This window comes from Corticium candelabrum, chromosome 10 (assembly GCF_963422355.1).
Source record: "Corticium candelabrum chromosome 10, ooCorCand1.1, whole genome shotgun sequence".
Lineage (NCBI taxonomy): Eukaryota > Metazoa > Porifera > Homoscleromorpha > Homosclerophorida > Plakinidae > Corticium > Corticium candelabrum.
The window spans coordinates 246,109-267,892 of NC_085094.1; the positions used below are offsets into that span (position 1 = coordinate 246,109).

Below are 21,784 nucleotides of genomic sequence, written 5' to 3' on the forward strand. Positions count from 1 at the left end.
CGATTCAGCCTTTCGACCATACCATCGGTTTGTGGGTGATAGGCCGAAGTGTTGATCTTTTTCATTCCTGTCACTCTACATATCTCAGTCATCAGTTCGGATAAGAAGTCTGCTCCTCGATCTGACAAAAGTTCATTGGGCACTCCATGTCTGCATATGACGTGTTCAACTAACAGCTTGGCTATTGTCTCTGCTCTATGGTTGGATACGGCGAAAACCTCCGGCCACTTCGTTAGGTAGTCTAGGAATACCACAGCATATCGGCTACCTTGAGCTGTCTGTGGCAACGTTAGCACGTCTACTCCAACGCGATGGAAAGGTCCTCCCACTGGTATAGGTTTGAGCGGAGGTCGGCTCTTCCTACCGGCCCCGGCCCTTGACACACACGTCATACATGATCGGCATTGTCGACGTACATCATTTCGCATGCCATCCCACCAATATCTTCGAGCTAACATTCCGTACAGTCCCTTCTCCGCAAAATGTCCTGAGAACCGCCCGCTATGCGATTCAGCTAGCAATATTGGTCTCAACTTCCCAGGCACCGCTACTCGTACCCTGTGGGGTGGTCTTGTCTCCACCAAACACAATACTCCGTCAATCAGATCAAATCGTGGGCTTGCCATAGCAATCCTGCGCGCTTTCGTCTCGTCTGTCGGTAGGATACCTTCCTCCAAGTACTTTATGACGTCAGCGTAGTAAGGGTCGGTACGTTGCTCTCTGCCTATTTCCGGCAGACTATCGTCTCCTCCAGCAGGCGTTGCGATCCCTTCCGGGGTCTCCTCCTCGCTATCGGCCATGTCCACCACAGCAACTGACTGTGAAGTTGTCGACGATGTACCGCTGCATTCAGAGCCCAAATCACCCTCACCTACCGTCATATCTTGCACTGGTGCTCTAGACAACGCGTCAGCATTGCCATTTCTGCGGCCCGGTCGATACCGTATTTCCGGACCGATCTCCTGAATTGCCATGCCCCAGCGAGCTAACTTACTAGAAGGGTTCGGAGTGTTCCATAACGACTTTAGCGCGGCGTGGTCAGTATATACTACTGTACGATGTCCAAGTAGATATGCTCTGAAGTGCTTCAATGCCCACACGACCGCTAAGGCTTCCAGTTCCGTCACACCATACCGGCTTTCCGTTGGGGTAAGGCTCCTGCTGGCGTACGCCACTGGATGTAACTTTCCATCTTTCTGTTCCTGTTCGAGAATAGCTCCGAGTCCATAGCCACTCGCATCTGTCTTCACGTAGAAAGTTTTGCTAAAATCCGCGTACGCTAGAACTGGCGTGGTCACCAGCCTCTTTTTCAGGTTGCAGAACGCTCTTTGGCAATTCTCTGACCAGTTATACTGCACCCCCTCTCTCAAAAGAGCTCGTAGTGGGTGTGTGAGTTCGGCAAATCCTGCCACAAACTTCCTGTAGTAGGACGCTAATCCTAGAAAGGAACGTAATTCCTTGACATTCTTTGGCACCGGAAACCGTTCAATAGCTTCAGTCTTCCTTTTATCTGGGCTAACTCCATCCGTTGAAATCATATGACCTAAGTATGGAACTTCCCGACTCAGAAACTTACACTTCTGTGGTTTCAGCTTCAGTCCAGCTTCGGTCAGACGGTTAAAAACCTGCTCAAGATTTTGGAAATGCTCTTCGACTGAGTTTGAAAACACGATAATGTCGTCGAGATATACACCACATATCTCTTCCAATCCTGCCAAGATCACCTGCATTGCTCTTTGAAATGTGGCTGGAGCGTTGCACAGCCCGAAGGGCATGACATTGAACTCGAAGAGTCCATGGTGTGTTATGAACGCTGTTTTTGGACGAGACTGTGGGCTCATCGGTATCTGCCAATATCCTGACGCTTCGTCTAAGCATCTGAAGAACTGGGCGCCTCCTAACCTGTCAATGAGATCATCTATTCGCGGAAGTGGAAAAACGTCTCTTCTCGTAATGGCATTCAACCTCCTATAGTCCACACAGAAACGGTAACTGTTGTCCTTTTTCTTGACGAGGACCACAGGGCTCGACCACGGACTTGACGACGGACGAATTATTCCTTGTGAAAGCATGTCCTCCACCATCTGCACTATCTGAGGCCTCAGGGAAAACGGTTCTCTTCTTGGCCTTTGCATAATGGGCTGGTGGTCTCCCGTCTCAATCTCGTGTTCGACTAGATCTGTTCGTCCCAGCTCTCCTTCCAGGACGGCAAAGACATCTGCGTGTTGCAGAAGCCATTCTTTCACTTGTTTTAGGACCTCCTCGGGCAACTCACTGGCAGAGAAGTCTAATTGGGACAACAACGTTTCCTTCCTCTCCTTAACTTTCTCTGCGTCACCCTCACTCATATCCACTCTCTGTCCAGATACCGTATTCACAGTGTGTTCTCTCTCCTCATCTGGGGGCACAGCTGCGCCAAGCATGTCTGTATTCTCTCGGGACAGACGGGCAGCATCGACCAGATCACAGTCTTCCACTGTACCTACAACTTCTCCTTTGGCGGCCTTAGACAGTGTGGCCTCCCCATTGGTCACCAAAATTTGAGCCGCGCCATCCTGATCCAGTACTAAGATAGTATCCTCAGTGAGTAGCTCTCTCTTCCTCTGCCAGTCACGGTTGGGCTCAAAAATAACCGGTTCACAAGGTTTCCAATCTCCTTCCACCCGAACCTTCACAAACGTAGCGTGGTTTGGGGGAACTCGACATGCTCCAACCAGTCGGACATTGGTCCGGGCTGCGTTTACACTCGACCCTCCTGTTGCACGGCGGACTTCTACGCTAGGGGCTAAGGATACTAGTCCTAGCTTCAAACTGGCCTCTAGTCCCAGCAGACAAGGTGGCTTAGCCTTCTCTGACACAAACACAGGTACTGTGGCAGTCAATCCGTCTTTCACAGATAACTCAAGTTCGACTTGAGCCAATACCGGGATCTCCTGGTGATTGTAGTCCGTTAGCCTTACTCCTGGTCGTTTCAGATCACTACTCCGCACTTTACCCTTCCTGGCCACCTGCAAAAGTACAGCTTCCGAAACGATGCAGACAGGAGAGCCCGTATCTAGCATTGCTTCTACTTCACAGCCTCCAACTAGGATTCGGGAGTAAGGACGTGGTTCTACCGCTTCAGTGACAACCGCTACCTGCTCCTCTTCCTGTGTTGCTGCAACCGATAGTCGTAGCCGTCGGAGCTGCAAATCCTCGTATTCCTTTTTAGCCCTTTCGATTCTCTCTTCCAGGCTCACTGACTCTGGTGACTGTTGTACCACTGATACCTGGCTAGGTTTACTTCCTTGCTGTGGCTTGGTCTTGACTGGTCCCTTATCTCCTCCTAAGTCAGGACAGTCAGATGCATAGTGTCCCTTCCGTTGGCATTTGAAACACCTTATCCATGGCTTCCTGGTTGGACCTCCAAGCTTAGCTGAGGTAGCGATCCCTTGCTCAGCTTCCTTGTCCTGCTCAGTTTCACCTGGTATACGGGTTAGAGTGGACTCAGTTGTTACTTGTGCAGTATGCTGCTTGACAGCCTTTCCTCTGGGATTTCCCCTAGCAGACACTCCAAGCAACTGTTCCTCTACCGCTTCTGCCATTCGCGCCTGGCTTACACCATCTTCAAACGTATCCAAGGGGTACTTCAAGTGTGTCTTCCACTTGGTCAACAGTCCCTGTTCAAACTGACCGAGTAGTATCTTGTCTCGCAGTTCGTTGTCCATGCTGTGCCTTTCAAAAGCTTGCATCATCAATCGCTGTAATGCTTCTGCGAAGTCACTAACTGACTCTCCTTCTCTCTGACGTCTGCTGTTAAATTGGTTACGCCTGTAGGATTCCAGTCTGACAGGTTGCAACACCTTTATCAACGCATCTCGGGCTTCTTCATACGTCCTGCGTTGGTCATCTTTCAATGACTCGTACATCCTCAGTGCCCTGCCTCCCAAGTGGACTTCAAACTGCAACCGCCTAATCTCACCAGACCAACCAGCCAGCAGAGAGTATCTCTCGAACTCTTTCACAAACTGTTTGAAGCCATCTTCGTCATTGACCCTCTCCCCTGTAAACTTTTGCAACCGAGGAAGACTCCAGGCCCTCATTGCACTGGCAACATTCGACTCATGACTTTGATGCTCCTCCATTTGCCTACCTGTCTGGTTAGTAGTTCCCAACGATTGGCTGCTAGCGCTCTCTGCCCTCTCAGCAACATCCTCTGTGCGTAATTCGTCCTCCTCCAAGGGTGGGGCTATCTCTCTGGCATCCTCCAATTTCTGGACGAGCTCCTCAATTTGTGAATCCCGTTTTGCCAGCATTTCCGTATACTCATTGCGCATACGCTCCTGGTGCGCTCTCACGTCATCCAACGTCTTTTCTGTTCTATCTCTCACCTCTTCCTTGGCTTCGAGCACTTGCAGTCGAACGGATTTCCGTTCTTCTTCGAGCTCTTTCTCCAGCTGAGAGACCCTCTGCAGCGCTTCCTCTAGCTGAATCTTCTGTTCTTCTACCTGGCGGCGAAGTGACTCGACTTCTCCCTCACTCGCCATGGTCTGCCTCGATCTCAAGTTGTAACGCCTCCCGAAGTCACTCTCCAGGACGGTTTCTCCCTTCACAACGCGATCAAGGTGTGTCTGTTACCACGCCCACGAACGTTCTAGAACAGCACGTGACTCCCGCGTGAACTGCGCGTGATTCCTAGTGCACCCGACGAAACAGTCTGTCTCGCTCACTGTTTCGTTCCACACTTACGTACTGCTACGCTTGACGATTTCAGCTGCTCCGCTTGAGTCTGCTGACAGCACTCTTCTGCCGCTCGTGTACGACGTCACTCTCCCGGACACAGGCCCCCAAATGTAATGCTGTTCGCGCCACACAAGGCTAACTGCACCACTCGCACTCACGTTTCCCGTCTATTGGCCAACACACACGCGACTACTGCACGACCGCCAACACACAACCGGGAACCCCCACTCTCTCTCTCTAACTACCCGGATGATAATACAACCTTACAATATGTTAGATGGTGTGGTAAATGTGTGTTCAGTTAGCTACTATGTGTGTTAGCAGTCTAGTGTCGTTTACCTGTAATTGTAGAATTTTCAATATAACTAAGTCTGTCTTTCTTTGATCATCAACCGAACATGGAGTTTTTGTTTGCTGTTGGCCAGAAATGAGTTGATGAGTGCTGTCGGTTGGAGTAATTCAAGGTATTGATTTGCTGATCCCATTAATGCACGGACTCTGATTGCTACATATTTACACTAACCGCGTACAATGAGTTCATTTCTCAAACTACCGCGCTGCAGATTCGGCGGCCGCGGCGTAAATGTTGGTGAAACTGAATGCTAAAAAGGAGTCGTGACACTGCAGAATATTAGATGGCTCAGCTGTCTAGATACGTACTAGAAGCGAACAATGATGTCAACTATACGCACTTCGTGCACAACACGCGATGTCGCGTGTTACTCAACCTACATGCTTAGCTAATCGAATTAGCTTTATCAAGCTATGAAACCGGATCCGGGTCCCACGCACTACGACGTTCTCGAAAACGACCAGGCTCTTCTCGTGCTGAGCAATTTCGGTAAAAGCTCCTCCTCGTGTGATTCACGTGCGTTTAGCTCAGCGACTGCGCGGAAGAGCCTGGCTTGCCAGGCTAGCTGATGGCTGTCCTGTGGGACAGTCACCCAACAGTTCGTGATCGGCATACTTAGAGTATAGTCTCAAGTCTGGTTACCGTACTTGGACCGAATGTTTGCTCAAAGAACAAACTTCTTTTGGGCCCTGATCCGGGTCTAACTAAAAGTACAGTAGAAGCAAGTGGCGCATGCGCACAGACCCGGAGTTTTGACCCTCGCGCGATGGCCACACTTTCCTACCAGGCAAGTGTGGTGTCGTGCAGAAACGTCCCAGATCCGAGACAGCATGAACATGGAACAGTCAACTGTCGAGGTCTTCGCCGTTGTCTCCCCAGAATTTATCTAACTGAACCGGGACTTACGAACGACGAACAGACTCACCCGTATCGCTATCGTGGCCACTGATGGGGTCAAGACTGACAGAACGATCAGATGGTGAACGAGCATGAGCTCTGCGGTATCTCGACTTCGGCATAGCTAGGAACTTGAACCTCTGACAACGTAAACCTCAGAACAGATCGGTTCTCCACCAAATGTAGACGAGAGGCTGAGGAAGTACACAGGGATCGTACAGTAGACGGAAAGCAATGTATTGTGCTGTGCACTACCTAGATAGTCTCATAACGGAAGTAGGCGTAGTTACATTCAAGGAATATTAACATAACAAGCTCCAATGCCCGGCTTCGCCCAGGGGACAACACCCGGGTAATAGTTTAATCACACAAATTATTGATTTGCAGACATTGTTTGCTATTAATGACAGACAGACAGTACAGACAGACACACAAACAGACAGACAGGTCGCCTTTATAGGTAGAGACTAGAGCAGAAAGTATCTAAAAATGCGTTTGATGGTTGGAGAGGCAGAGGGGTGTAGCCAGGTCACGTACAGTTTGTATAGAGAGATCTTTGTAGATTTCCAAATTCTCTGCTCTAGAGTGTTGGTTATCATCCCTGTGCAAAAAAATTTCCAAATCACAGCACAAACCGATTACACTAACTTATGCCCTTGTCAGCGCAACCTGAGCCAGTCCGTCTGTTCGGAGGCATTGTAGAAACAACGAAAAATGTCGCTTATACACTTGCAATCGTATAGCACTCCCGGATATTGTGCAGCTAGTAGACTGTATTGTTTTGGCGCAGTAGACTGTAATGTTTTGTCAGTAACCGTTTACTGTCACTAAGTAGTAATGCGTGAACCTCCGTCGAGCGTCGCTTCAAATGAAAGCTACGAAGCAAGGTACGCAGAGTATATCCAAACACCGCAGCTGCCGACTGCTCCTTCTGTCGACTGTAGACAGGATAGAAGCCGCTTCTAATTTTTCCAAAGCTATAGTTTATAAATTCTGTATGTCTTTGTGTATCGCGTTAACGTACATTAGTTACCGTATCGGTAGTTGGCGACGCGCGTTAGCAAGAAAATCCCGTACGTAACACGCGCACTACTCTTCCCGTTGGTGCATACTACGGCAGCAAGATTGGATGCGCGTAGATTTTCAGGTAGCGCTACTTGAAATACAACGTTTCTGTTGATTCTGATCAAAAATTGATGTCTTTCTGGCTAGATGTTCTCTCATGTCGAACAGCATGTAGTGATTGGCTGCTCGGCAATTGTCCCTCGTTGCCGCGTGCGACACCGAGAAGAGTAATGCGTAGTGATTGGTTACTCGCTTGCATACCATACATTCCTGAAGCGTGACACCCATATATGATCATTTTTGGCGTACATAGTCAGTCAGCCAGCCACAGAGATTTGGGGCAAATAGAACCCCGTTAGTATACCGCTCCTCGCAAGTCACGTGACTTCTTCAAAGTCCCGTCCCTTTGACTCGTAGCTTTCAAATTAGCTGTGGTGTAACTGCTTTTACCATTTAGTATTCTCATTCATAGTTATATCCCGTTCAATTGCCGTTTCCAAAATCCCGTTGATTGGATTAGCGATTGGTTGAAGCCATTTCGACTTGGACGTTGCTGCCATTGCGAGGAACAGGTGTATCGAACTTGGCATCTATTCGACACGTGTCCAGTTCCAAAAAATCCCGTTGATTGGATTATTAGTCCCGTTGAAGTCATTTCGACAGTCCCGTTGCGGAGAACAGGTGTATCGAACCTGGCATCCATAATTTCGCTGGTAACGTGCAAGTCACGTGCAATACTTACCCGGATAATCCGTTCCCCGTATATAACAAATGCCGACTCTCGCCTTTTCGACAGTCCCGCTGAACGTCGTTTCTTCGAAGACTTTGCTGGCGTTTCGGGGAACAGGTGCATGAAACACGGCAGCTCCGTATCTAACGAAGTCACGACTGGTACCGACTCTCGTCATTTCGACAGTCCCGCTGAACGTCGTCATTTCGAAGACGTTGCTGGCGTTTCGGTGAACAGGTACATCAAACACGGCAGCTCTTCGACGGTCGTAGACTGGCAAACGACGGTGGGCGTATTTTTTCAAGACCCGGATATCAGCAAAAAATATCTTTCGTTTCGCGGCGTCGCCCGCAATTAACGACACGCTCGGCGCGTACCGTCCAACGTCGGGAACGGGCAGTCTGAATTCGGTGGAGATACGACGCGCCGTTCGGAGATATTTGCGCGCGAGCGGAAGCGAGTGCGTTCGGCGGGAAATGGCGTCGTCGTGGGAGAAGTCAGAAAGACGACCACAGACTCACTTTCGACCCGAATGAATTCGGCGTGCGCGAGCCAAATTCGGCCGAGATCGGACTCGCCGTCTTTGTGTGTCTGTGTGTCCGTCCGTACGAGCGTTTCTCAGACAGACACCTCTCCTTTATATATATCTAGAGACAAGCTCGAATGCCCGGCTTCGCCCAGAAGAACAACACCCGGGTAATAGTTTAATCACACAAATTATTGATTTGCAGACACTGTTTGCTATTAATGACAGACAGACAGTACAGACAGAAACACAAACAGACAGACAGGTCGCCTTTAAAGGTAGAGATTATAGCAGAAAGTATCCAAAAATGCGTTTGATGGTTGGAGAGGCAGAGGGGGGTGTAGACAGGTCACGTACCGTTTGTATAGAGAGATCTTTATAGATTTCTAAACTCCCTGCTCTAGAGTGTTGGTTATCATCCCTGTGCAAGAAAAGTTTCAATCACAGCACAAACCAATTACACTAACTTATGCCCTTGTCAGCGCAACCTGAGCTAGTCCGTCTGTTCGGAGGCATTGTAAAAACAACGAAAAATGTCGCTTAAACATTTGCACTCGTATAGCACTCCCGGATATTGCGTAGCTAGTAGACTGTAATGTTTTGGCGCAGTAGACTGTAATGTTTTGTCAGTAACCGTTTACTGTCACTAATTAGCGGTGGTGTAAGTGATTTTACCGTCTAGTAGCAGTCAGACAGAATAGACCTTTTCACAGGGCGTGGCACCAACAACGTCATCACCTACCGCGGCGTCAATTTGGTTCGCTTTTGATGCATTGGCGTTTGCTAACCGCGTGAGTCTAGAGCCAAAGCAACAATTTTTCTTTTCGAACTTTATTCGGTGCGTATAGCGATGCATCGAATTAGGTGAGGCCTCATTAAGACTCGGCTCTTGTGTGTTTTGCGTGTTTTACGGTGATGAACAACCTTTTTCTGATCTCTTTCGTGACTCTGCCGCGTCATTTTGAGTGATGATTTAACATTGAGACTTGACAGACGTCAAATGCAGGTACAAACGTGCGTACGTAATCTATGATGCGTGTTCTGTGTGGTACGCACTTACCAAATGGTTTGGTTTGTACCTCCTGAATACTTCCTAGAAAGTGCATCGTTTAGGGAATGTCTGACGTGAAGAGGAAGTCTTTAGACAAGTCTGGAGGTACTGAGAGGTAAGAAAAGAATGCATGATTTCATCATGAGGTAATGTCCTCAGCTGTAGCTGTCATATAGATAAACCAGTCACTCAGTGTTGCTGTACTGTGTTTACTTTTCCGTCATGTCGTTTTCCAAAGTGCTCGTAGATTCAGTGTTTGGCAAGAGTCCTGAGATGTGTACAAAAAGAGATCTTTGTATGTTCTTACAACGACATCGTACTATTGCCAGTGACCTTGCTCTTTCAACAACTGGAACAAAGTCTATTCTTATTGAAAGGTGAGATAACTGACAATGCATGTGCTTGTTTGCCACTATTGCTTGACTAGTTTTAATTCTGTGTACAGAGTCACGAATGCCATCAAACAAGGAATGTACCTGCTAGAAGATTCTAGTGAAGAGGCAGAACAAGAGTGTGTTTTTGGACTGCCTGATTGTGCTTCAGATGGTTGGCAGAATCAGATGGAGGAAATACACATGGTCTGCCCAGTAGTAACAATAGCTAGCATATTACACCACATGCGACCAGCAACAGGCGTGTCATCAATTCAGGCCGCTGCATTCAGAAGTCTGACAGAAGGTCATACCGTGTGGAAGTCTGGTCATGTCATTGAGATGGTCCTCAATACAACTCAGTTTGCCTATACTTGGATGAAGTTCAAAGTGCTAGCTACAATGAAACAAGAGATCAGGAGAGTATGCATCGCCTTTGAGAAACGTAGCCACAACATCAAATTTGCACATTGCACTTGTCCTGCTGGTCTATCACATTCATGCATTCATGTGTCTGCTGCTTTGTGGTCAATGGAATCATTTGGAAGCAAGCTTGCCCCTACATCAAAGCCCTGTGCTTGGATACAACCAAGAAGCAAGGAGAAACCAACTGGACCTATCACCAGTATCTCTCTTAAGAAGCACAAGATCTTCAGACAAGAGAAGCTTTCTTCCATGACTACCACTAAGGCAAAAGATTTTGATCCAAGACCTCCTGCTTTGAGAGGAAAAGGAGAGATCATGATGAAATGTTTTGCTTCTGACCTTATCAACAGTTACAAAAGTGACAACATGCCATTGCTTGTCAGTGTCTTTATTCCCCCACCTCCCCCACCTCCTCCTCTTCCTGTGGCAAGACCTGAGAACTTCCAAATGTTTTTGTCAGATGATGAACTTTTACTGGCAACAACAACAGACATTGCTGATCCTGTTAAAGACATGGGTCATACTGACCTGAATGAACTGAGTGATATGTGTGCTGACCTGGATGAACTGAGTTGTATGTGTACTGCTTTTAAGGCATCTTTGCAAGTGTCTGATGCGCAGCAGAGTGCTATTGAATTTACAACAAGAGGCCAGGCATTAAACCCAAAATGGTTTGAAGCGAGAAAGAACAGACCAACTGCCTCCATATTTGCAGATGTTGTGAAGAGAAAGGCAATGACATTGCCAGATCCTCTGGTAAAGAGAATTTTAGGTTATACAAAAATACCAACATGGCTGCCTGCAATAAGGTGGGGCCAAGATAATGAGGTAGTTGCTCGCTTATTTTATCTTGAAATGCAGCGTCGAAGAGGTCATGCAGGAATACAGGTATCGGAATGTGGACTTTTTGTTGATACAGAGCATGGATGGTTGGGAGCATCACCAGATGGTTTAATCTATGATCCAAGTAACGTTGATGACACAGATGGTGTGCTTGAAATCAAGTGTCCATATTCAATGCGAACAAAAACCATCTCTGAAGCTGCACAGATGCCTGGCTTCTACTGTCAATGGAAGGATGGCCAGTTGCACCTGAATAGAAGGCACAAGTATTTCTACCAGGTGCAAGGTCAGATGGCCATAACAGGAAGGAACTGGTGTGATTTCGTTGTATGGACACAATATGACATATTTATAGACCGAATTAAGTATAAACATAAATTTTGGTTACAGGAATGCTTGCCTAAATTTGAAAATTTTTATGACAAGTGTGTATTAGCAGAAATAGTTTCACCAAGGTTTCCACTTGGCTTGCCCATGTTGGACCTTAGGTAGCAAGTAGATAGAGTTCTGTTTGTACTATTAATGTTGTAATGATTGAAAATGAAATTGAACAGCAAGTGGTAGTGTGATGTATTCTGGAACATGTGACACACAAGAGTACAGAATTATAACAAAAGCCAATATATTTACTTTTCCAAACAAAACTTAATATCATGACACTAAATAATATTAATCTACCCTACAAAATTAAATCTACCGTACAAGAGGTGGATGCAAATTCGTTAGATACGAACATACAGTAAATACCTTATCTAAAAGATCCATACTTGAACTAAGTGTTATGCCTTGTAAAATTCTATAGTTCTTTATCCGTCTGATCACCCTTTCTACATCGATTCTAAGAGACGCCACTTGCCGGCATTTAATGACTTGCTCCTCGGCAAACTGACCTCCTCCTTTTAGAAAAGGAGGTAGCACAAGAGATGCCCCAACGTCCATGAGAATGTCGGCAATAATAAATCCTTTGTCTGCCATGACTTGGTCTCCAGGCACCAATTTATTAAGAAAACCAGACTGCTTGGTAAGTTCCCTGTCTGATATAGCACCAGTAAATAGTCGTGACACAAACATGACATGACCACATGGCGATATTGCAACCAATGCTTTCACAGTGTGGTGGTGTTTGTAACTGGAGAAGAAAGCTGATTGCAAACCCCTATCTGAAGGACGTTCTGTAAAAAGCTCTGTTGCATCAATGATGCAGGTGGTTTTTGGAAAAGCCTTTCTAAATGACTGCGGTAAACTTCGACGTAGAGTGTCCCTTGGCAACCACCAGTCAACGTCATTCAAATGGCAATAGAGAAAGTTTATCCATGTGACAAAAATATTATGAACTTGAGAAAGAGAGAAGCCAAACCTGTAGCTAAGGTCTTTCATCTCTAGCCCCAAACGAAGACGAACCATTGTCAGAAAAAACTCATTTAGAGGTGAAAGAGAACGAGGTTTTGCTGATTTACTCTCTGTAAATGCTGTATGTCTCTGTGACCAATATTTCAGTGAAGTGGCAGCATACTCTAACGACTTGAAAAAACCCTTGAAATCATTGTAGCTGCGAAATCCTGTATAAAACAACGTCTTTTCATCATTATCTTGAATTGCCTCAACCCTCCAATTCTCGCCACTAGACATTTGCTGTTCAAGTAATTTGATACAGTTTTCTTTTTCCTTTAATTCCTCCTGCAGCTCAAAACACGATGCACAGTCAGAGTGAGGCTCAACATCAATACTTAGACTGTGAAACATGTCTTCAAAGTCTTTTGCAACATCCGCATCTCTGTCTTCATGTTCCCGTATTGGGGAAATAAGACTTAGAGACCGCCTGCATGCTGCAACGTTCTTCTTAGGAGTAGAAGATTTAGGCCTTCTTGGTCTTGAAATAACTCTTGCAGCAAGCCTTTTCAAAGGAGGAGTTTGTTTTGATGGTGACCATGTAAAAGAAGCTCTAACTCTGGATCGCTTTATTGCAGCAACAGAAAAAGGTGGCTTTGTCTTGGACAATGTTGGTATTACTCCTGTTGTTGATTTGGTTCCACGAGCAAAATGCCTACCACATACCCTGGCATTGGTCGAGACATCATCAAGTCCTAATTGTTCTAACCACTTCTGACGTTCCTCTTCATTTGAAGGAAATCTGAAAAACTTCAAATATTTCCCCTTGGCAGATACATTGGTACATCCAGGAACACAGCAAATAACCATGACAGAACGGCAATTACACACTCCAAAAAATAAAACACAGTACAGCAACACTGAGTGACTGGTTTATTTATATGACAGCCACAGCTGAGGACATTACCTCATGATGAAATCATGCATCTCTTCTTACCTCTCAGTACCTCCAGACTTGTCTAAAGACTTCCTCTTCACGTCAGACATTCCCTAAACGATGCACTTTCTAGGAAGTATTCAGGAGGTACAAACCAAACCATTTGGTAAGTGCGTACCACACAGAACACGCATCATAGATTACGTACGCACGTTTGTACCTGCATTTGACGTCTGTCAAGTCTCAATGTTAAATCATCACTCAAAATGACGCGGCAGAGTCACGAAAGAGATCAGAAAGAGGTTGTTCATCACCGTAAAACACGCAAAACACACAAGAGCCGAGTCTTAATGAGGCCTCACCTAATTCGATGCATCGCTATACGCACCGAATAAAGTTCGAAAAGAAAAATTGTTGCTTTGGCTCTAGACTCACGCGGTTAGCAAACGCCAATGCATCAAAAGCGAACCAAATTGACGCCGCGGTAGGTGATGACGTTGTTGGTGCCACGCCCTGTGAAAAGGTCTATTCTCATTCATAGTTCTAGCCCGTTCAATTGCCGTTCCAAAATCCCGTTGATTGGATTAGCGATTGGTTGAAGCCATTTCGACTTGGACGTTGCTGCCATTGCGAGGAACAGGTGTATCGAACTTGGCATCTATTCGACGTGTCCAGTTTCAAAAATCCCGTTGAGTGGATTATTGATCCCGTTGAAGCCATTTCGACAGTCCCGTTGCGGAGAACAGGTGTATCGAACCTGTCATCTATAATTTCGACGTGAATTTGGTAACGTGCAAGTCACGTGCAATACTTACCCGGATAATCCGTTCCCCGTATATAACAAATGCCGACTCTCGCCTTTTCGACAGTCCCACTGAACGTCGTCTCTTCAAGACGCTGCTGGCGTTTCGGGGAACAGGTGCATTAAACACGGCAGCTCTTCGACGGTCGCAGACTGGCAAACGACTGTGGGCGTATATTTTCAAGACCCGGATATCAGCAAAAATATCTTCCGTTTTCCAGAGTTGCCCGCAAGAAACGACACGATCGGCGCCTACCGTCCGACGTCGGGAACGGGCAGTCTAAATTCAGTGGAGATACGATGCGTCGTTCCGAAGATATTCGCGCGCAAGCGGAAGCGAGTGCGATCAGCGGGAAATCTCGTCGTCGTGGGAGAAGTCAGGAAGACGACCACAGTCTCACTTTCAACCCGAATGAATTCGGCGTTCGCGAGCCAAATTCGGCCGAGATCAGACCCGCCGTTTTTGAGAAACGCTCGTACGGACGGACACGCAGACAGACAGACAGACAGACAGAATGTTGCAGATTCATGTTTCAAATATATGTATTGGACAGACAGACAGACAGACAGACAGACACCTCTGTTTTATATATAGATTACTCTACACTACAATCGGCAAGACTAGTTGGTAATAAGCGATAACTGAACACATGGACGTGTAATTGTTGCTCATTGGCCCACTGATTGCACGTGTTTATGACTTTATCAATTATCGCATTCCGTTCAATACAGAGAGCAGGTGTTGATAGTCAATCGGAGAGTGTTGCTAGCGAAGCCAAAGACTCCAAATCAGATCATAATTAACTGTATCTTGTATGAATGTATCGCATTGAATCAGAGTTGATCTAATAGATAGATGATTGGATATATTTTGCATGTCTGATGGTCGAGCGTTGCAGCTGGACTTCTCTCCGATTTCGAATACAATACTGTCTAGACTTCTGCCCGAATTCGAAGCGAATCACTACTGCGTGTTGTTTTATGACAGGCCATGCGTTGCAATATTCGATTTGAACAAAATATTTGCAATTTTAGGCAAATTTATTCGAAAATATACTGAATATATGCGATTTCATCTCTAATAAGATCATTGTCTGAAACATTTGTGCGATTTCGCTAGCCGAGATCTATGCGATTTTTCTAAATTTGCAATTTGTTTTGGTATAGTTTTAATTTCTGTCCAAATATATACGATTGCCCTCCATAGATATGTAGGATCCTGTATGACTATTTTATGCGATTTCATAGTCGCTGCAATGCATTTTTGAAAAATTTGTGCGATTCTTCGTGAATACATGCGATTGTGGCGCAAATATATACGTTTCTGTACTGTGAATAGATGCAATTCTCATGCAAACATTTGCGATTCTGTACTGTAGCGATATGCGATTCTGCATGGTGCAAATATATGCGATTCTGTACTGCGTGTGAATAATGCGATTCTGGTGCAGACATATGCGATTCTCATTTGCCGGCGGCAAAAGTGATAGATTGCTAAAGATAGCTTCGGAGGTGACAGTAATGTCGCAAGCTACAAATTCTACATTCTCTCACCGTTGTGTCAGTGACCTCTACCTGCTGAGTACACCACTTGCCCTAGAGTAATGTCTTTCCTGCAGTATCTGCAAGATGTGTTAGAAGACTGCCAGGTGCATTTGCAAACCGTTGACGATCGTGGATCAGAGTCTCTTCTCGAAAGATCAGCTGTTCGCCTAGAAGGTAAAAAGCTAATTCTATGAGACGGTCTGACGTTTGTGTACGTTAAGTTTCCGCATGCTGGCTGCACCTTTACCTGTATTGACCAAAGCGTTTTTCTGTAACTTTTCCAAAACGTAATATACGACTACGACTAATTAAGAGATTACCAATAGATGATGATGGCAGGGCTTAGATCTCTAGACATTCAGTGCTTCACACATCAAAATATTTGACTTTGCTAAAGCATTTTTTAAAAGTACTATGTACGGTGTCATGTCTGTCTGTCTGTCTTGTCGATCTGTCTGTCTGTCTGTCTGTCTGTCTGTCTTTCTGTCTGTCTGTCCGTCCGTCCGTCCGTCCATCTGTCTGTTTGTTTGTCTGTCTGTCTGTCTGTCTGTCTGTCTGTCTGTCTGTCTGTCTGTCAATACACGTATTTTCCATTTAAATCAAACATTTACATCATGAGCAACTAAAATAGAAACGTCTACAGAAACACTAATACAACGTTAACAGGACCATTACGGTCCTGAACCAATTACACTACGTTATGACGATCTAGCATATCTGGCTATGTTAATAGTTTTGTCCGAGATGACTTTCGCATTACATCGTTGTGGCTAGTGTCACTGATATGATATTGATCGCCACTTTGTCTTGAAGTCGGTCTCATTTCGTTTTCCTTCATCATTCCTTGCACTCTTTGCCAGTTTGCTCAAATACTTTACTACTTGTTCATCCCAACTGTCAAAATATTCAAAAACTAGAGAAATGACCAATGGGCAGCACCCTTCTGGCAGCAGCTCAGAATTATGTTTGTCCGTTAGTCTGTCTGTCTGTCTGACCATTTGTCTGTCTGTCTGTGTGTCTGTCAAATAACATTTATTTCAGACATTCATCTATAATACAATGCTAGCAAGGTAACTATATAAGTTCTGTAACTACGAGAGTTTCCTAGAACTAGATTTAATAACATACATGTAACACTTAAAAAAGAACAATGCAGACTACCCAGAGCCAACTGTCTGTCTGTCTGTCTGTCTGTCGGTCGGTCGGTCTGTCGTGTTCGTCCGTACGTCCATAAGTTCGTTCCTCCATCGACTCTTGATCTGATCTATTCTGCTATAAAATTCTAAGCCTTTAATTATATATAGGGGCAGTGCGCGTACTAAGGTCTTTAGACGAAGAACATCATACAGTTTTACTATCCGAAACACGTCGTGCAATTTCCGATCTGGAGACTCAATTCTGTACTCTCCTTCATGCTTGGGATCAGCTGACTGCTCAAATGGTATCACACCATTGTTCTGCTACATCAGTACTTAGATCGGTTCACAGTTCACATAACTCAGAAAGATACCGACAACGCGGCCGTCCACGAGTGCCTATCGATGGCGAACAATTAATTTATCTATATTCTTGTGGCTTTTCATGTTCTCAAGTAGCTGATATGCATTTGGTTCACCGATCTACAATTTGGCGCCATTGCCAAACCTTGAGGATTCCTACGTCTCTGTGCGTAACTAATAATGCTTTTCGGAATTTGGTGTAAGATTTTGTTTTTAGAAATTTTTCAGATGTTTTGGACGACAACTTGAGGGAAATCGTCCAGGAAATCGTTCGGAACCAACCCCATACCGGCTGTTCAATGCTTATGGGTATTCTTCGTTCCAGGGGAATATACGTCCAAAGACACAGATGCAGGTCAGCTCTCGTAACTGCCGACCCCATTGCTTCGGCTATGCGATGGGCCGCTGCCGTTCAAAGAAGAACATATAATGTTCCAGGACCCAACAGTTTGTGGCATATTGACGGTCACCACTCACTGATACGTTGGCGTCTGGTTGTGCACGGTGGTATCGACGGCTATTCTCGGATGGTTGTGTACTTAACTTGTTCAGACAACAACCGAGCCGACACAGTCTTGGAAACTTTCAATGAGGCTACGAGATTGTGCGGGTGGCCTTCAAGAGTTAGAGGGGATAAGGGAGGAGAGAATTACCGTGTTGCAGCAGCAATGATCGCACATCGTGGAAAAAGAAGAGGAAGTTTCATAGCTGGAAGATCAACTCACAATCAGAGGATATAACGGTTGTGGCGTGATGTACTTCGCTGTGTTACTCAAACGTTTTATTCCATATTTTACTGGATGGAAGACAATGGATATCTAGATCCCGTAAATGAGGATCATCTACTTGCCCTACATCACGTGTACCTCCCTCGGATTCGACGTTGTTGTCTGAATTTAAATCGGCTTGGAATGCTCATCCTTTACCTACAGAGCACAACTGGACTCCACAGCAGACCTGGGTAAATGGGGTAGTGCACCACGAACATACACATCAGACAGCTGTATCGGACATACTGAATGCCGCACAAGATGACATTGCACAATTTGGAATCGATCCAGAAGGTCCAATTACTCAAGATGAAGAAGATTCATCATCAGTCATAACAGTACCGCAGATAGTTCCATCTAGAGATGATTACCATCGCCTTATGCTGTCAGTCGATCCTCTGTCACCTAGCAATAAATTTGGAATTACCTGAAGAGTCTTATATAAAGACACGATTACAGTATTTTAGCGGTATCTATCTGACGAGCCATTTTATTTTTATAAATTAGGGCTGTTATTCCATGCTGTAACACACTCTGTTTGTAGTATTTCCCTTGCCGTTGATTTGTAATCTTGAACAAAACACAACAGAAATTTGAAAATAGCATGCGTGCAACAATACGACACAATTACGTTCTGCAAATCACATCATTCCAAAACCCTCCAATCCGAACTGTAGAGCTTGCAGAAAGTGATGACGAAACTGCTGCTAGCTTGCGTGTACTTTTGTGTTTGCTCGGTGGACACAGGCTCGATTAGTTAGAGACTCACTTGTTATTACACACTCTACAACGCTCACTAACGTAATAACCAAATAGTGCTATGTCTAATTACTACATACCATGCCAGCTAGGTCTAATCTAATTAAGTGTCACACACTACACTCCTCTCCCTTTAGTTTTTACGATACCTGAGAGGTAGCTGTCTGTTCTCTCGAGTTGGATATCTCCTTTGACTGATTTCCTTCTGAGGTTCAGTTGCTCCATTGTCTGTGACTGGATCTTTAGTCTCAGTGGATTTCCTCATGACATGTTCCTCATCTGTAGTCTCTGTAGGTGTAAGTGTACTTGCTGGAAGTGTAGGATCTTCTAACACGGGTCCTGATGAATCTGGTACAGCTGTAGCTGGCAAGATATCCGGTTCTTCTGGAAGAATCACTTGTGTATTGGTCGCATCTCTTGTTATCAAGCGATCAATATGCACATATCTTATGTGTCCGTCTACATTTACCAAATAAGATGTTGGTACCAGTCGTTGTGTCACTCTTCCTGCAAGCCATTTGCTTCGACCATCTCTTCTTGGATTCCAGACAGAAACAGTGTCTCCTGGACCCATTTCTCTTACATTGGTTGTAGCCTGGTTAAATTCTTCTCTTTGATGATCTCGTATCTTTTTCCCAGCTTCCAGTTTCAATAGACTCAGTCTCGTCCTAAGAGAACGTTTCATCAGCAACTCAGCTGGAGTCTTTCAAGTCGTCCCGTGTGGGGTAGTCTGATAATGAAGTAAGAACAATGACACTTGGTGACTCCATGTTCGCTCTGATGGCTTAGACTTCAAGCTCTTCTTTAATTCCTGTACCATCCTCTCCGCCTGTCCATTCGTGGATGGGTGATATGGTGGGGTACGTTGATGGTGGATGCCATTTGAGCGCATGAATTTACTAAACTCCTCTGATAGGAATTGAGGTCTATTGTCAGTTACCATACAATATGGTATTCCATGAGTTGCAAATGTTCTTCTCATACATTCTACTGCCTGGCAAGCAGTAGTATTCTTGTGTAATTCATGGACCTGGCCACTTTGAAAACGCATCTACCAACAATAAGTAGTGTCTTCCTCCGTACTCCGCAACGTCTGCGTGGACACGTTCCCAAGGACCTTCCGGGTATATCCAAGGATGAGTTGGCGTTGAAATTGCAGGTTTATTCCGTTGTTCCTGACACGTGGAACATGATCTGACTATACTCTCAACATCTCTGTCCAAGGCAGGCCACCACACAAAACTTCTAGCCGTCTCCTTTATTCGCACCATTCGTATATGTCCTGTGTGTAGTTCAGACAATACTTGCTTTTGTAGTGAATATGGAATCACTACTCTTCCTCCATATACTAGACATCCCTCGGTAATAGATAACTCGGTTGACCTCTTGGCATAACTGTAGTTCAGGCGACCCATTGGTTGGCCATCCCTCTAGAGTATACTTCAATATTCTGCTAAGGATAGAATCCTTGGCCGTGGCTTGTTTCACTTGGTCTGCTGTAACTGGCAGTGTCCAAGTAATTTATATGGAACGTAATTTCGCTAGGATCGATCGCTTCCACAGGCAGTGGAAGTCTGGACACCGTGTCCGCTTCTTGATTGTTTATTCCGGGAGTAAACTCTAAATCGTATTCATACGCACGCAGTACTATTGCCCAACGCTGCAATCTAGCAGCTACCAGAGTCGGGATCCCTTGTTTCGGTCCTAATACTTTAAGTAAAGGTCTATGGTCTGTCACTAGTGTAAATTTACATCCAATCAAATACTTGTGGAACTGTCCTACACCGTTGATAAGAGCTAAGGCTTCCCTTTCCAACTGTGCATAACCTCTTTCAGTTGAAGACAATGTTCTGGATGTGAATACAATTGGTTGTTCAGTTCCATCTGGCATGACGTGCGTTAAACAAGCCCCAATTCCTTCTGGCGAGGCGTCACACTTGAGTCGTAATGGTTTTGCCAAATAGTAATGCGTTAGACAGCTCGAATTCAATAGTTTCTCTTTGCTTTTTTCCAAAGCTTCTTGTTGTGATTTCTTTCAAATTCATGGCGTAGACTTCTGGAGTAGTTTGTACAAAGGTTGGAGGGTAGTTGAGATATTCGGTAAAATCGACCATAGTAGTTGAGTAAACCCAAGTATAACTTTAATTGAGTTACTTTCTGTGGTTGGGGAGCCTCTCCAATTGCTCCATACTTACTCTCCAATGGTCTGAGCCCCTTCTCGCTAATTAGGTGCCCCAAATACTCCACTTCGGAAGTGTTGAATGTGCACTTCTCTTCTTTTAGTCGACTACCTGTCCTATTCAGTCGGTCCAACACAATGTCTAACCGCTGGTCATGTTCCTCCTGGCTACCTCCATCTACCAGTATGTCATCTATATAGCATATGCATCCTGGAATGCCTGCTAAAATTTCATCCATAGCATTTTGTCAAATAGCAGGTGCAGATGTGATTCCAAACGGCATCCTTGTATACACAAAGAGTCCCTTGCTAGTATTGATTGTCAAGTATGCCTGAGAGTCTGGGATAATCTTCATTTGTTGGTATGCCTGTTTCATGTCCAAACGAGTAGAGACTCTTCCCCTGCTAGGGTTGAAAACAGTCTTGCGAATTAGGCATTGGGTAGCATTCCGTCTCTAGGTAAGGGTTCACACTAACTTTGTAGTCACCATATACCCGTATTGACCCGTCAGTCTTCCTTACAATTACAATAGGTGATGCCCACTCGCTCCTGTTAATTTGTCGAATTATTCCCTCCTGTTGCAAACAGTCCAGTTCTTCGTCTACTTTACTGTGTAGGGTGTAGGATACCGGTCGCGGTCTATGGAACTTTGGCACTGCATCCTGTCTTAGTGTAATGCGTGCTTCGTATCCGTTCAGTGTTCCAATTCCTTCTCAAGCAATTGGGAGCATCTCTTAGTATAATCGGTACCCAGCGTCTTCCGTGGGCTAGTCGGTCTGTCAACCCTAAATAACATGTGCCAATCCAGTCGGATCTGTGAAAGCCAGTTTCGCCCCGAGACTGCTGGTTTGTTTTGAACTTCAACAACTACCATTTTCTCACGTGCGGTCTGGTTGCCGTATACGCGTAACGGATTGGAACGTAAGCTTCCCTCCGTGCCGTCTGTGGTTCTCCGGAGTATGTCTGAAGTTTGACTCTAC

At 45.4% G+C, this 21,784-nt stretch overlaps 4 protein-coding genes across 6 annotated transcripts; 2 read left to right on the top strand and 2 right to left on the bottom strand.

The window, feature by feature from the left end:
* Positions 1–8,802: 8,802 nt before the first annotated feature.
* On the top strand, positions 8,803–10,864 carry LOC134185972 (uncharacterized). Its single transcript, XM_062653866.1, has 4 exons — positions 8,803–9,458; positions 9,520–9,720; positions 9,789–10,794; positions 10,856–10,864. The coding sequence occupies exons 2-4, from the start codon at positions 9,566–9,568 to the stop codon at positions 10,862–10,864; spliced, it is 1,170 nt and encodes a 389-aa protein (XP_062509850.1). The 5' UTR covers positions 8,803–9,458; positions 9,520–9,565.
* On the top strand, positions 10,850–11,556 carry LOC134185582 (uncharacterized). Its single transcript, XM_062653400.1, has one exon. The coding sequence runs from the start codon at positions 10,876–10,878 to the stop codon at positions 11,473–11,475; it is 600 nt and encodes a 199-aa protein (XP_062509384.1). The 5' UTR covers positions 10,850–10,875; the 3' UTR covers positions 11,476–11,556.
* Positions 11,557–11,587: 31 nt separating this feature from the next.
* LOC134185581 (uncharacterized) lies at positions 11,588–13,949 on the bottom strand. 3 transcript variants are annotated; one of them, XM_062653399.1, is made up of 2 exons: positions 13,082–13,949; positions 11,588–13,027 (listed from the first exon to the last, which is right to left on the bottom strand). In XM_062653399.1, exons 1-2 carry the CDS (start codon positions 13,180–13,182, stop codon positions 11,677–11,679), a joined length of 1,452 nt encoding a protein of 483 aa, XP_062509383.1. In that variant the 5' UTR covers positions 13,183–13,949; the 3' UTR covers positions 11,588–11,676. The 3 variants fall into 3 exon arrangements, with proteins under 3 accessions (XP_062509383.1, XP_062509382.1, XP_062509381.1); XM_062653398.1 differs by having other exon boundaries at positions 11,590–13,362; positions 13,470–13,949; XM_062653397.1 differs by having other exon boundaries at positions 11,590–13,378; positions 13,470–13,949.
* Positions 13,950–19,646: 5,697 nt separating this feature from the next.
* Positions 19,647–20,039, bottom strand: LOC134185975 (uncharacterized protein K02A2.6-like). Its single transcript, XM_062653868.1, has one exon. It carries the CDS (start codon positions 20,037–20,039, stop codon positions 19,647–19,649), a length of 393 nt encoding a protein of 130 aa, XP_062509852.1.
* Positions 20,040–21,784: the final 1,745 nt, after the last annotated feature.